At 37.9% G+C, this 14,154-nt stretch overlaps 1 protein-coding gene across 1 annotated transcript in view; it reads right to left on the reverse strand.

The window, feature by feature from the left end:
- Positions 1-6,199: 6,199 nt before the first annotated feature.
- PRRC2C (proline rich coiled-coil 2C) overlaps positions 6,200-14,154 on the reverse strand; it is an 89,825-nt gene continuing 81,870 nt past the window's right edge. Inside the window, 5 exon segments of the mRNA XM_051996786.1 lie at positions 6,200-8,184; positions 9,790-10,026; positions 10,797-10,923; positions 11,761-11,864; positions 12,608-12,826. Of these exon segments, the coding sequence (XP_051852746.1) occupies positions 7,927-8,184; positions 9,790-10,026; positions 10,797-10,923; positions 11,761-11,864; positions 12,608-12,826 (945 nt within the window). The 3' untranslated portion in view covers positions 6,200-7,926.

Raw genomic sequence — 14,154 nt, forward strand, 5'->3', positions numbered from 1 at the left:
CTTCCTCTCCTTGTCCCTCTCTCCCTTTCCTTCTCCTCTCCTTCCTTCCCTCCCCCCTCCCGCCCCGGTATGTGTCTCTCTTTCCCTCTCCTTTCCTCTCTTCCCCCCTCTCCTTCCTTCTCTTTCTTTCCCTCCCTCTCTTTCTCTCTCCCCTTTCCATCTCCTCCCTCTCTCCTCTCCCTTCCTTCCTATTTCTCCATTTCTGTTTTTCTCTCACTCTTTCTCCCTCCCTCTCTCCTCTCCTATCTGTCCCTTTCCCTCCCAAGGGTTTTAGGTGGTACTTTGAATAAAGCACCAGGTCTGGAATCAGAAAGACTTCAGTTCAGACATTTAGTAGCTCTGTGATCCCCGGCAAATCACTTAACCCTGTCTCAGTTGCCACAGCTGTAAATGATATTAACAATGGCTAGCATTGTTCTGAAGATCAAATGACATAATATTTGTAGATTATTACATTTGTAATTTGTAGAATGCTTCACAGTTCTTGACACTGAGTAGGTATAATAAATGTTTCCTTCCTTCCTACTCATTTTACCTGTTTTACAGATTTCAAATTAACAAGCATTTATTCTTTAAAATAATTTTTAATTGATGTCATGTTTTTTACAAAAATAAAATTTCTCCCAGTATTCTTCCCTTCCCACCCAGAGACAAATATATTTTAAGACACACACAAAATAAAAGGAGAAAAAAGAAACAGTATAACTAATTAGTACTTCAAAAAAAAGTTTGTTATTATAAGCAATGGACCACACTTGTGGACCTCACACCTTTGCAAAGTGGCAGGGTGACAGACTTTTTTTGGGTCATGCTTTTTCATAGCAGCAAGTCATTCTTGTTGCAGTTCTGCAGTGTTTACTTTATTTTTGATTTTTTTGGTGGCTGTACTTTCCATTAACATCCTATGCTCATTTTATATGTTGTTTGCTCAGCTCTTTTCTTTACACTGCATTGATTTACATTGATCTTTCCATGCTGCCATTTATAAACCCTATTTAGGGTTTATAAAACACAAATATTTCATTTGATCATCCTAATACCCTGGGCATATAGGTGCTATTATTATCTCTACTTTGTTATTGTTTAGCCATTTTTCAGTCATATCTGATTCTTTGTGACTTCATTTGGGATATTTTTGGCAGATACTGAAATATTTTACAATTTCCTTCTTCAGTTCATTTTACAGGTAAGGAAACCAAGGCAAATGGAGTTAAGTGACTTGTGCAGGGTCACACAGAAAGGAAGTATCTGAAGCCAGATTTGAACTCAGGAAAAGGAGTCTTCTTGAGTCCAAGCTTGGTATTCTAAGCACTTTGTCACTTTGCTGCCCTATTTTACAAATGAGGAAACTGAGGCAGAGAGATGTTAAGAATGACTTATCCTGGGTTTGAAGCTGGATTTGAATCAGGTCTTCCTCTCCCTAGGTTTTGCATTCTATCTATTGTGCCACCTTATGGTTTTGTCTATCACATTTGTTATTTCTTAAAACACTTCTTAAAAATTCCTTTAGTTTCATTGCTTAGTCATTCTCCAATTGATGGGCATCTATCTTGCTTCCAATTCATGGTTCCGAAAAAAAGGGGGCTTTAGATTTTGGTATAAATGGGGACTTTCTTCTTATCTATGACTTCCTTGGTATATAAACCTCATTATGGAATCTCTGGATCAAAGGATATGGACATTTTAGTTATTTTATTTGCCTAATTCCAAGTTGCTTTCAAAATGGTTGTACTAATTCCCAACTCCATCAATCATGTAGTAGTATACCTAACTTGTAACTGCTCCTTTAATATTGACCATTCTGATTGTGCTGAGTGGGATATGAAGAAAGCAAAAACTAGTCCTTGTTTTCAAGGAACTCCTATCAAATGAGGGAGAAAAAGCACTTACGTGTCAAGAAGATAAATACAAGAAAAACTGGAAATAATGTTAGAGAGAACATTATTAATATTAAAGAAGATTGAGAAAGGCTTTGTGCAGGAGGTGCTATCATTTCACCCAACATCAATCAAGGTGGTAGACATCATAGACTATTAATCATCTATTCCCATTTTCTTGTTTTATAATGAGGAAAATTAAACCCAAATGGGGAAATAACTTATCACAGCTCAAATAATTAGTTGGTGGCAGAAATAAGAACAAAGCCTTCATAATAAAAATGTACTTTTATCTTCAATAGTCCTTTTGCTTAGTTTGGACATTGGGTCTTACTTTTCCCAAATATAAAGACTAGATTATTTACAAGGTTATGTATGTGAAGGTGGAGGGATACTACAACCCTTTTAAAAGCCCCTAAATGATTCACTATCCTCCTCACCACAGCATCTTTTCCATATCTTTTTATCAACCACCCAATGTCTGTCAAACTTTCCATAGTTAGCTCTTCCTTTATCCTTTCTCCTAAGAACAATTTTTCCCTTAAAAAGATGGTCATTTGTCAAGAGCTCCCTTTTTTTGCCTTCTTCTCATCTCAATATTACCCAGTTATCTTCTGCTATGATTTCTTTTGCTTCTATTTCACATGGAGAGGTGCCCTTCTTGCCAAGACAAACCCTTTTATATGCCCAAGCGATCTCATTTCATCCTGTCTTCTCCAGTCAACTGCCTTCTCTATCATTGCTACTTTCATTTAATTTCAATCTTTCCCTGTTTTCTGGCTGCTTCTCTACTACCTACAAACATGTCTATATTTTCCCCATCTTTAAAAAAAAAAAAAAAAGTCCTTACTTGATCTGTCTGTACTTGCTGTCTCTCTTCTCCCTCTTGTGGCTAAACTCCTGAAAAGGCGATCCACAACTGATTCCTTGACTTCCTTTCATCTCTCTTCCTTCTTAACTTTCTGCAGTAATTTATAACCTTATCATTCAACCAAAACAAGCCTCACCAAAATCACCTCTTTATTTTTGTGAAGTAAAAAATAAAAAGGGGGCACACAGCTATCAAGTGTAAAGTATCTGAGGTCACATTTAAATTGAGGTCCCCCTGACTTTAGGGCCACTGCATCTTCTAGCTGCCAATGACTTCTTAATAGTCAAATCTTTTTTGGCTTTTCTCAACCCTTCTCCTTCTTGGCTTCTCTGTAGCCTTTGCCACTGTCAATAAGTTCTTTCCCATATTCTCCTCTCGAGTTTTTTTTGTGATGTTGCTCGCTCCTGGTTTTTTCCCTGTCTGACCACTTCTGGGTCTCCTTTGTGGAGCTTCATCCAGGTTGTCCCCAAGGCTTTATTCTGAGCTTTTGATATTATTTTGCTTGGTCATCTCTTCAGCTCTGAATCAATGATCAATTATTATCTTTTTATATCAATTACCTTCTTTATCCTGATGATTCTCAGATCTAGCTAGCCTAACCTTTTCTGGTCTCCGACTGTGCACTATATATCTCAAACAGTACGTTCTGTAGACTTCTTAAACTTCACTAAAACCGATTTCATCATAATTTTCCCTTTACTAATTTCTTTATTACTAATGTACCACTATCTTTCAAGTCATCCAGGTTCAGAAGCTCCGTGTCCTTCTCAACTCCTCCACTGCCACTCCCAACCATTGCCAAATGCTGTCACTTCCCTCTTCTCAGGATCTCTTGTATTTGTCCCTTTCTCTCCTTTCACTGACACCAGACTGGCACATCTCATTAGTAAGCTTTTGATTGGTCTCCTTGTCCTATCTTTCTTCACTTTAGTCCATCCTCACTTGTCAGCCTGATTCTCCAAAAGTGCAGGTCTGACCATGTCACTCTGCCCTTTCAAACAATAGACTCTAGTGGCTCCCTATGACCTCCAGGAATTCTTCCTTTGACTTTTACCATAAGGAATAGCCCCTTTCTATCTTTCTAGTCTTAACACTTTCCCCTGTTCCACATACTCTCCTATTCAGCAACATTGGCATCCTGGCTGTTCCTTGCATGAGATACTCCATCTCTCAAATCCATTAATTTTTACTGCTTGCCTGGAACTCTTTCCCTCATCTACACCTCTTAGCTTCCCTGGCTTCCAGTTCCATCTAAAATAGGAAAAAACCTTCCCTCTGATTTATCTCATATCTCTTGTTTGTAGCTTGTCTTCTGCATTAGGCTATAAGCTCCTTGAGAGCAGAGACTAGTATTTTGTTTTGCTTTTGTCTTTCTTTGCATCACTAGTGCTTAGCACAGTGCCTGGTATATAGGAGGAATTTAATATTTATTCTTATTGACGTGACCACAGTAACTAACTCTACAGACAGGAAAATAAATCCAAGATGCAAAGGCTTTAAGAACAAAACCGAAGCTATACAACTCTGAAATTCTATGACGCTTTGTCTAAATACAGGAACTCAAAGCTACCCTTCAGACCTACACAGCAGTGGGGCTTTTCAAAGACATATAACCTAATATCATGGTTTTACTAAATGAATCTGACATATCTGAGTAGAGGCAAATTCAAAAGTTTATCTGAATTTTTAGTTATGTTTGTTTAAATTTGTTTGAAGTTTAAATTATCCCAAATGGATAGTAGAGCCAATGTGAATGTTGGGTACAGGGGAAATCTATCTCAATAGCAATCATTTAAGCTCCTACTATGTGTTTGTGTATATTTATATAGGCACTTTGCTACTCACTTTTATTATTGATTTTGTTTAGTCAGTTTCCTTTTGGTTTCATTCTTCACATCCCCATTTGGGGTTTTCTTGGCAAAATGCTGAAGTGGTTTGCTATTTTCCTTTCCAGCTCATTTTATAGGTGCCAAAAATCAGGCAAAATGGAGAAATGACTTGTCCAAGATCCATAGCCAATCGTGTCTGAGGTCAAATTTGAACTCGGGTCTGTCTGCCTCTGGGGCTTAATACATTACCACTCCCTCTGATTTGTAGTGATTGAAAATGATTTTATTTTTCAAGCAGCTGCTGAGGCTATGCATGAGTTAGAAGTTTTCATTTTTCCATTAGTCATCTTATCTAAATAATTCTTATTTACTATTAAGTCTATATTATTTCAACTTCATAATAAGTATTGGTCAAAATCTTAATATTGTAATGTACTTAGCATTTGACTGAAAAGGAAGAATCTGAATAGGTTTATTAATCCTTCATAAAGAAAATCCCAGCAGGTACTTAGAGACACCTGATAGAAAGGCAGATTAGTAGGATTTAGAGCTAACACACATACATCTTTTATTTTTAATCTACCAATTTCTAGAAATAAAAAAATTTTATCCTGGGCCAAGTTAAAAGAATTTTTTCTTTTTACAAATTAAAATATTGATTCTGGGGAAATTGTAATTTTGCCTAATGTCATCAAGTAGATAATGAGATGGTATTCTGATTTTATACTTGATACAACACTTTGTCTTTCTGGGGCCAAGATATAGGTTAGAATGTCTCTCCCTCACTCAATTCCAATTCAGAATTTATTTATGTTAAAACACGTACCTTATTCAGAAATATTTCAAATGAAGGACATTCCTCTTGAATTCTTCTGAACAGAGGACGTACTTAAGAAAAGCTTGGTAACAGTTAAAGCCTATTCCCCACACTAACTAAAGGCAAGAAGTCAGGAGGAGCCCAGTTCTGGCTTAGCCCTTTAACTAGTGGTGTGACCTCAGGCAAATCAGTATGTATGTATGCATGTATTTGTTTCTCTCTCCCTTTTTGGTTGAAAATAAGTATCCAGAGAAGTCTTTAGGACCTAATCGAATTTATGTACATTCCTCTGACAAACATAAAACTCTCTTTAAAAATCCAAGCACTTCAGACTTCTGTGTTTCCAACTGCTATCTACAGGGTAAGATGTCTCTTCCCCAACTTTGCCCCAAATTTACTTGATTGAAGAGTCAACATACTGCCTCAAATGAAGCACAATTAAACTAAGATTAGGGATCACGATATTCTCAGTATTTTGATCCAAGAGCATATTATTTTATTACATCTTCATCAAGCCTTGACCACAATATTCCAAGCAACTACCACATTAGGATGTCCTCCCTTAAGTCTTCTTTTAGATTGTTTTGCCTTGTATGCTTTGTGGAGTCAATTATTGTTAAAAAAAAAAAAAAACAAAAAACACCTGTATATATCCCCTCCCAACTCCCTGCACAGTTCTTTGCTCAGAGCAGGTGCTTCATGAAAATTCTCTTCTCCTGGTTCACATCTTGAGTTGTCATTGCTCTTATGTGACATGCCATCCGTAGGGCTCATACAGGAAAGGATTAGAAAGCTACATGATACATTATTTAGAGAATATTTTATTAGTTTCTGTAATCAAACCCATGTAAATAAGACCTTACATATTTAATACAGTGTGTTACCCCTGTACAAATGGAAAAAAAATTAAGTTTAACGTTTCTAGACCAATATGGCTGTTAATTTCTGTACAATGCCAACTCAACACAGTACAAGTGGGATACTTTTCCAAAGTTGACATCACAGCTAAAGTTTCCAAAAATTCAAATTATATATATATATATATTTATATAAAAAGATAACCAATAGCAATTTGCTAGGCATCAATAGCAGCAACAGCCTTTCCAGGTTCTGCAGTCATTGAACAAAATTTATACACATTAGACTTTCAGCTCACTGTTTCCAAAACAAAAACAAAACAAACCCCCTGAAAACATCTCCCTCCCCCCACAAAGAAGTTTTTTTTTTTTTTTTTAAAAATCCCAGAAAAACAGCATTCTGTTACTGATGTGGTACCTGGAGCCTTTTATTAGCTTCTCAATCATCATCTGGAAAAAACAAAAGTCTATCTAGAATAACATCATTAAAAACAGCTCTGGTATAGCACGGTCACTACTACGTATCATAAGCAGGTACAGGATATTTTACATTCACAGAAGTATAATACAGTACTGTCCTACAGCTATAATACTAGAGGATACAATTAAAAAGGCATTATTTGACTTGATTCTACTTTTCCAGCACAGAGTGGGCAGGAAGGGTAGTGTGACACAGCTCTGATACAGAAATGTATCTCCTTAGATAGGATTTCCATTAACTAGCCGCACAGATCTAAGTGCTTGTTGCTCTACATGACTATTAGCTGAAAACCGTTTAGAAAACCACTGGCTTCATAAAAAGATGGCTGAGCAGAGGCAAGAAGGACTTGTATGACTTATTAATGCAACAAGCCTGCCATGTCGGGGGAATGGATGCTTTCAGGAAGGAAGAGGATGCCAAGTAGCATTTCACACTTTAGGCCACAATCTAAATACAGCATCATTTCAAACAGAAGCACTAGCCAAACACTGGCCATTTGGGGGGAAAAAAAAAACTTTTTTAAAGGATGCTGACATGACTATGCATCCATCTGTTTACAGGTCAAGGGAAGGGAGAGATCAGTTACTGTCCTTTGATTATGTTCATTTAACTCAGCTTCCATGTCATAACAACAGCAAGCTGCCATAATACAAAATAAGGCTATTTCTGTCCAGCACCATCCATCTGCAGCTCTTATGCAAGGAGCCTAGAAAAAACGGAAATAGCAGCCAAAGAACATAAAAGAGCAATAAGAAACCATCTCTGCTCAGGAGCTGGGAACACGCTGCGTAAGTCACATTCTGACTGTTGTGCTAGCTTGTCTTCATGCTTCTGCTATGGCAGGGAACCGTGAAGATTCTGCATTAGATGTACACAGGCCTGTTAGCTCATACATGGGCATCTCCATCCTGACTATAAAAAGGCACCCCCACCAGTGCAGACCGACTTCTGGTGGGGCTACACAGAGCAGCTGCTGGTCTACAGAGCCTCAAGCTTTCCCTGGTATTGCAGCTGTCTGTGCGACACTGTCAATAGCTTATGTCCCTGTGCATCCTCCTGAGCCCTGATAGGAGAATGTCCCCCTCTCCCTTCCCCCAGCTTTGGAATCCTGCCGGCATTAGCTGAACTCATCTCCCCCCTCCCCCCCTCCCAAACCCACCCCCCTTTCCCAGACCCAGCTATAAATCACAGCCTTTAGGATTTGGTTTCTTCTGTTTTGATCGCCTGGGGTTTGATTGGTCCGGTTCTAACAGGTTTGGCTGCTGTGGTGGGTGTAGGGGGAGGCTTGTCCTCTACTCTGTCCTGACAAACTCCAGGGGGGTCAGTCAGAGTTTCAGGAGTTTTGTTTGAATCACTGTCCACTTTCTGTGCCTTGCCTCCTATCTGTTTGCTCTGCTGTTGTTCGGAGAAGAACCGTTGCGTGGACTGAAGAACCTCTGCTCTCTGCTTTGCCTTAAAAAAGGAGAAACAACTAGGCTGAAAAGGCAGCAACACCGTAAAAGCTGTCAATCAGATACACAAAGATCTACGATCAAGTATAACCAATCACTCGGACCTAGAGTGCCAAGCGCCAAATTGCGGTATCCTGCCTAAGAGCTCTCTTTGGAAAGATAACACGGGACTTTCATATCCTTACAAGAACTGGATTAAAAAATTAAAACTCAAAAGGTCTAGTTATCAGTAACCAGACTACAAGGAAGCACTGATAATGCAGCCTTAGCAATAACATCTAAAATCAAACATCTTGGTGCTGAGCCCTTTTCCTACCACACTAATATAAATGAGAAAAGCACTCAGAAATTGGTATTTAAGTATTAAGTATTAATAACTCCTACCACTAAGCTGACAATAACTTAATGGTAATTTAATCTCATCGGCATTGCAGCCCCAAAAACATACTTACGTTAATCCACAAATGACATCAATAAACCACATATAGTTTGGTTTTTTATATATCCTAAAACCCACCACACATCTAAGTTAAAAAAAAACACCTACCATCCAAGGTCCTGATAACAATCTGCACAAAATTTGCACAAGAAATTGTGTACATTTATTCTGTTTATTAGAGGGAAATAATGATAGGAACTGAGTAGCTAGCTAGCCGAAGAAGCAGAAACTAATCCCGAGAAAGACTTTTTATGCCCATGCTCAAATTTTGGAAATTTTTATCCATATTGTTATTATTAACAGTAAGCTGGCCTTAAATAAACCTTTAAGAAAACTTAAAATTACAATTCCTAGAAAATGACTTATAACAAATCTTCATCAAAGGAAAACATCAAATGGATGATTTTACTTCCTTTAAGAAAAAAAAAGTTAGCATCTCTCATGTCAGACTGCCCAGTAGGATTTCTTAAGATCCCTAAAGCCAAGTCTAAGGACAGAAGAGATAACAGACATGATTCTGTTGTCTGTAGAGATAGCAGATTAATACCATATTTATTACAATCCTAAATTGTCCCCACACAGACTCCTAGGGATTGTTCTATTAAGAAATCTTGTCTTTTCATAACAGATTTCATCTGGAAGGATCCCAAAGTGCTTTCCAAGCTCTCTTTACCTAAAAATAACTTAACCCTATTATAAGACATTAGGTGTGTATGTGTGTGAGTGAACAATAGTTTAATATAGAAAACCTGTTTCCCTCTGAAGGGAAGGGAGAAAATTAATCAGGCAGAATATTTTATCCAAATGGAATTTTGACAGAATAGTAATGCTATCATTAATTACTGGGGAATAAGGGGATACTTTAGTAACCCCCGTATAGTTTTCTGTTCTTTGTTCAAAAGATATAGCTGCGCCTCAAGGTTAAACTCAGATCTCCCTCAATTTATTTCATTAGCAATTTACTTGGCCACAGGTGTGTAAAAATGCTGATTTGCTACCAATTGCCAATTGCAATGGAAGAAAAAAAGGGGGAGGAAAAAGCAGCTAGTTTGGGGTAAATATGCTAAGACAACAAATGCCTGGATTTGTGTTAAGGGTCCCAAGGCATCTTAAGATATGGTTCAAGAGACACAATCTTGCCCTATCAGCTGTTAACACTGTACTAACCTTCATGTCTTGTTCAGCCTTCAACGCAGCCTGGGCCTGATTACCTCTGACTCCAGATAGTGATCCACAAGGACCCCTGGCCACATGTGGCAAACGAGGGTGGCTCATGAGGCCTGTGGTCATCGGAGGAGGCATCTGACTGGCCAGTGCCATTGGTGGCCTCTGAACAGGCGCTGGGAAGGTGTTAGTATGTGGGGCTCTTACCAATGGAGGGACCAGGTTAGGCTGAGAGAGGATCTGAGTGAAAAAAACAAAACATAACACATTGAACTGTTAAAAAAAAATTGCCAACTAGATCACCAGTTGGCTTATCCCAGAGTAAATCTAGTTAAGTGCCCACTGAGCCACTGAAAGGAAATGGGTGGGCTGAAGCGTTCCATTAACAGGGGCCAAGATGAAGTATGTCATGCCTGAAGAGTCTAGGCCAGAAAACGTGAGCCAAGGTCAAGCTATGGTACTTCCCTGGGCGCTATCATCTCAGCTGCAAATTCTGAAGAGGGGAAAAAACAGTGATGCCATTATGAACGAGGACATCTTTAGTAAAGAGAGACGTGCAGCATACACTCAATCAGAATGCAATATAAAAGTAAGGGGCCATGCATCCTCTCTCAGAAGTCAATCTACTAGGGGAGAATTTATTTAACTTTGGTCTGTGCTAGCTAAGACGGTTATACTATGGGACAACCGAGCTGTGGATATAAATATCTTCAGGTGGAAATCTGTAAACCCAAGCACTGGGACCCTTCTTTTTCAACTTATCCCAAGGCAACATAGAGGACTGAAAAGTACTTTCAGAGCTGTGTGGGGAATCTTCAAGGACTTGGCTCTCCTGGCTGCTTTTAACCCTTCCTTTTGTCAATATTAATATGATCTAACTGGCATTTACATAAAAGGTCACTGTTAAGAGAAGGAACTATTGCCTTGGGTTTCCCAATCTGTTAACACAAAGTAGGGTTAGCAAAAGTCTGAGAACGTGGAAGGAAAAATTCTTGTCTGTGTCTGCCCACCTGGGGTGCAAACTGTGCAGGAAATGGCTGTGTCATTCTCACAGTTGCAGCTGCAGATTGGAACTGCTTCTGGTAGACGATGCTGTTCATTTTGCTGGACTGGCTGTTGGGACTTGTAGAACTGGCCCTTGGAAAGAAGCCACCAACAGTTAGTCAACATCTGCCCTGGGCAATAACTGATCTATGTAACATTTTTTAGGTTCACAACTGCCCTGGAAGGCTGGCAGTGTATGGCTGGCATTTTAGAGAAAATGAAATTGAAGCTCAGAAGAGTTAAAACAACTCATTAAGGACCACACAGATTAAAAAAACACAGCTAATGATTATTTGTAGTTTTTTGAGTCGGTGTGTCCATCTGTATTATAAGTTCTATCTCCCACCCTAGTTCTTATTAAAGTGACTTTAAAACCAAGTAAATCATTCAAGATTTTGTGGCCAACATTTTTACTTACTGGTTACACGAGTTACATGAAATTAATAGAATTTTTACTGGTGTCTTCTATCATTTATTTTTAAATATAATTGTCTTTATCATGAATCATTAAGTAATTCCTTCAAACAAAGAGATGAGTTCAATTAAGAACAATTAGTGCACTAACTATGTCTACATATAAGCAATATTTTACACCTACAATACCAACTTCTGCAATGAAGGGAGGAAAGGACATTTTTCTCAAGTCTTCTCCAAAGTTAAGAGTTGGTCTTTACAATTATATAGTAATGAACTTATTTTTAAATCAATGTTAATTCAATGAATTCAGAAAAAATCCCAAGTAGGATGGAGTGAGTGTCATAGACATTAAGTTATAATCTCAAATAATTTCCTATAGACACATATCTTTAATACAATGTAATGCATTGCATTACAAATTAATGATGAATACAAAATACTAGATAGTAATTAAACATTGAGGGGATAGAAGGAATAATTAGGTTTGATAAACAAGTTAAAATTCTCATTTACCGGAAAGGACTGGATGTTGGTGTAGTACTTCTACCACCAATTGGAGGAGTACCTGGCTTTACATCAATGCCACTTCCAAAGGCTTTTAAATCCATTTCTGACATCTGAATAAGACAATAATGAAAACGACTTTTAACATTCAGAAAATCCAAGATATACATGCAATGTTTATTTAAGTCCTATTGTAGGGAAAGAGACTGAGGGCTGGAAAGATATTACAGGCTACTTCTAACTTATTTATTTTAAAAGAACTCAGACCAAGCGATAGAAGTGACTTGTATACATCACACTGATAGCCCCTTGAATCCCTCCCTCCCTCAAAAAAAAAATCTCTCTTTCTATCTAGCCAAGGTTCCTTAGAGTTCTAAAATTCTGTGAATCTTTATCGAATGGGTTAATCTATCTAAAAGTAAGAAAGGGATAACAAACAAAGCTTCTATAAGGTGGTTTCACATAACAGAATTATAAGCACAGATCTATACCTATTAAAGCCTATCCAAATCCAATGCTGCACCCATTCCTGTATTCATCCCAGAAAACTTAATCCTATCACAAAAACCTGATTAACTGATAATGGAGAAAGAAAAATGATAGAACAGTGGATATATGAAAAGCAATTTTAAATAACAACAAATTAAATGAAAACTAGTTGCTAAGTATCCTATGTTTAACAAAAATTACTCATATAGAGGCAGGTTCACAAAATTAAAAGTTTGTACAATTTGTTTGGAGAACACAGATTCAGAATATGGAAACCATAGCTAATAACTAGATAGACTTATTTCTCAGGTATCCATCTCTCTTTAAATAATGGATAAGCAGTATATAACATGTTTTCTTTACTTACCTTTCCAGTAGCTGCAATCATGCTATGTTGAGTTCCTGCAGGAATTAATCCTCTGAAAGGCTGGTTTACTTGTGTAGGTCTACTCAGGCCTTGGGCCTGGGCCTGTGGTGGGGTATGTTGTAATGGGGGCTGTAATGTCTGAGGTAAAGCAATTAAAGGTTGCCCAGTAGATCCGAAGTTAGGCAAGGAAAGCTGTGAAGCCGGCAAAGGTACAGTTACCTGGGAGAGAAGAGAGAAACAAGAAAAGAGACAACTCACCAATGTGCTCACACATTTTATATAATATATATCTATATACTTCCCTAACTACACCCTTAACTCACATAACTATTTAAACAATAACTGGTGACTAGATTTCAAATAAATGCAGTTAATGGATTAAAAAAATACAGATTTCTTCTGAGTTCAACAGTTGAGGCAATCATAAACAGATGACACAGGCTTCCCAGGTCTTTATTTCCTCAACCTACTTTTGAAAGTCAATGAACTGGCTACATTTGGTATTAAGGTGCCAGCCTGTTGGTAACATCTAAAAGCTGCTTCAGGTTTCTCAAATGCCAGAAATATCATAGCATCATGAATGCAATGAACTGTATAATGCATGCTTGCCCCATCTCTATGAATAATCTAAAGAATCTAAAAACACGTTACTGAGAATACAAGTTTATGTAAAGGGAAGGAAAAGCCAGAAAGTTGAGCCATTCACAATGATTACAGGGTGAAGGCAAATGTCAAAAGGAAAATTATTTTCAGGAACAAAGTAAGATATAATTGATAATACAGAGACCTAAATAAGCAATAACTCATTACAAGGCTTTAATTTTCAAATCATTATTAATCAGAGAAATGCAAATTAAGACTCTGAGATACCACTACACACCTGTCAGATTGGCTAGAATGACAGGAAAAGATAATGCGGAATGTTGGAGGGGATATGGGAAAACAGGGACACTGATACATTGTTGGTGGAACTGTGAACACATCCAGCCATTGTGGAGAGCAATTTGGAACTATGCTCAAAAAGTTATCAAACTGTGCATACCCTTTGATCCAGCAGTGTTTCTACTGGGCTTATACCCTAAAGAGGGGAAAGGGACCTGTACGTGCCAAGATTTTTGTGGAAGCCCTGTTTGTAGTGGCTAGAAGCTGGAAAATGAATGGATGCCCATCAATTGGAGAATGGTTGAGTAAATTGTGGTATATGAACGTTAAGGAATATTATTGTTCTGTAAGAAATGACCATCAGGATGAATACAGAGAGGACTGATGAGATTTACATGAACTGATGCTAAGTGAAATGAGCAGAACCAGGAGATCATTATACACTTCAACAACGATACTGTTTGAGGATGTATTCTGATGGAAGTGGATCTCTTCGATAAAGAGAGCTAATTCAGTTTCAATTGATCAAGGATGGACAGAAGCAGCTACACCCAAAGAAAGAGCACTGAGAAATGAATATAAACTGTTTGCATTTTTGTTTTTCTTCTTGGGTTATTTATACCTTCTGAATCCAATTCTCCCTGTGCAACAAGAGAACTGTTTGG

This window comes from Antechinus flavipes, chromosome 4, assembly GCF_016432865.1.
Source record: "Antechinus flavipes isolate AdamAnt ecotype Samford, QLD, Australia chromosome 4, AdamAnt_v2, whole genome shotgun sequence".
NCBI classification, from domain to species: domain Eukaryota; kingdom Metazoa; phylum Chordata; class Mammalia; order Dasyuromorphia; family Dasyuridae; genus Antechinus; species Antechinus flavipes.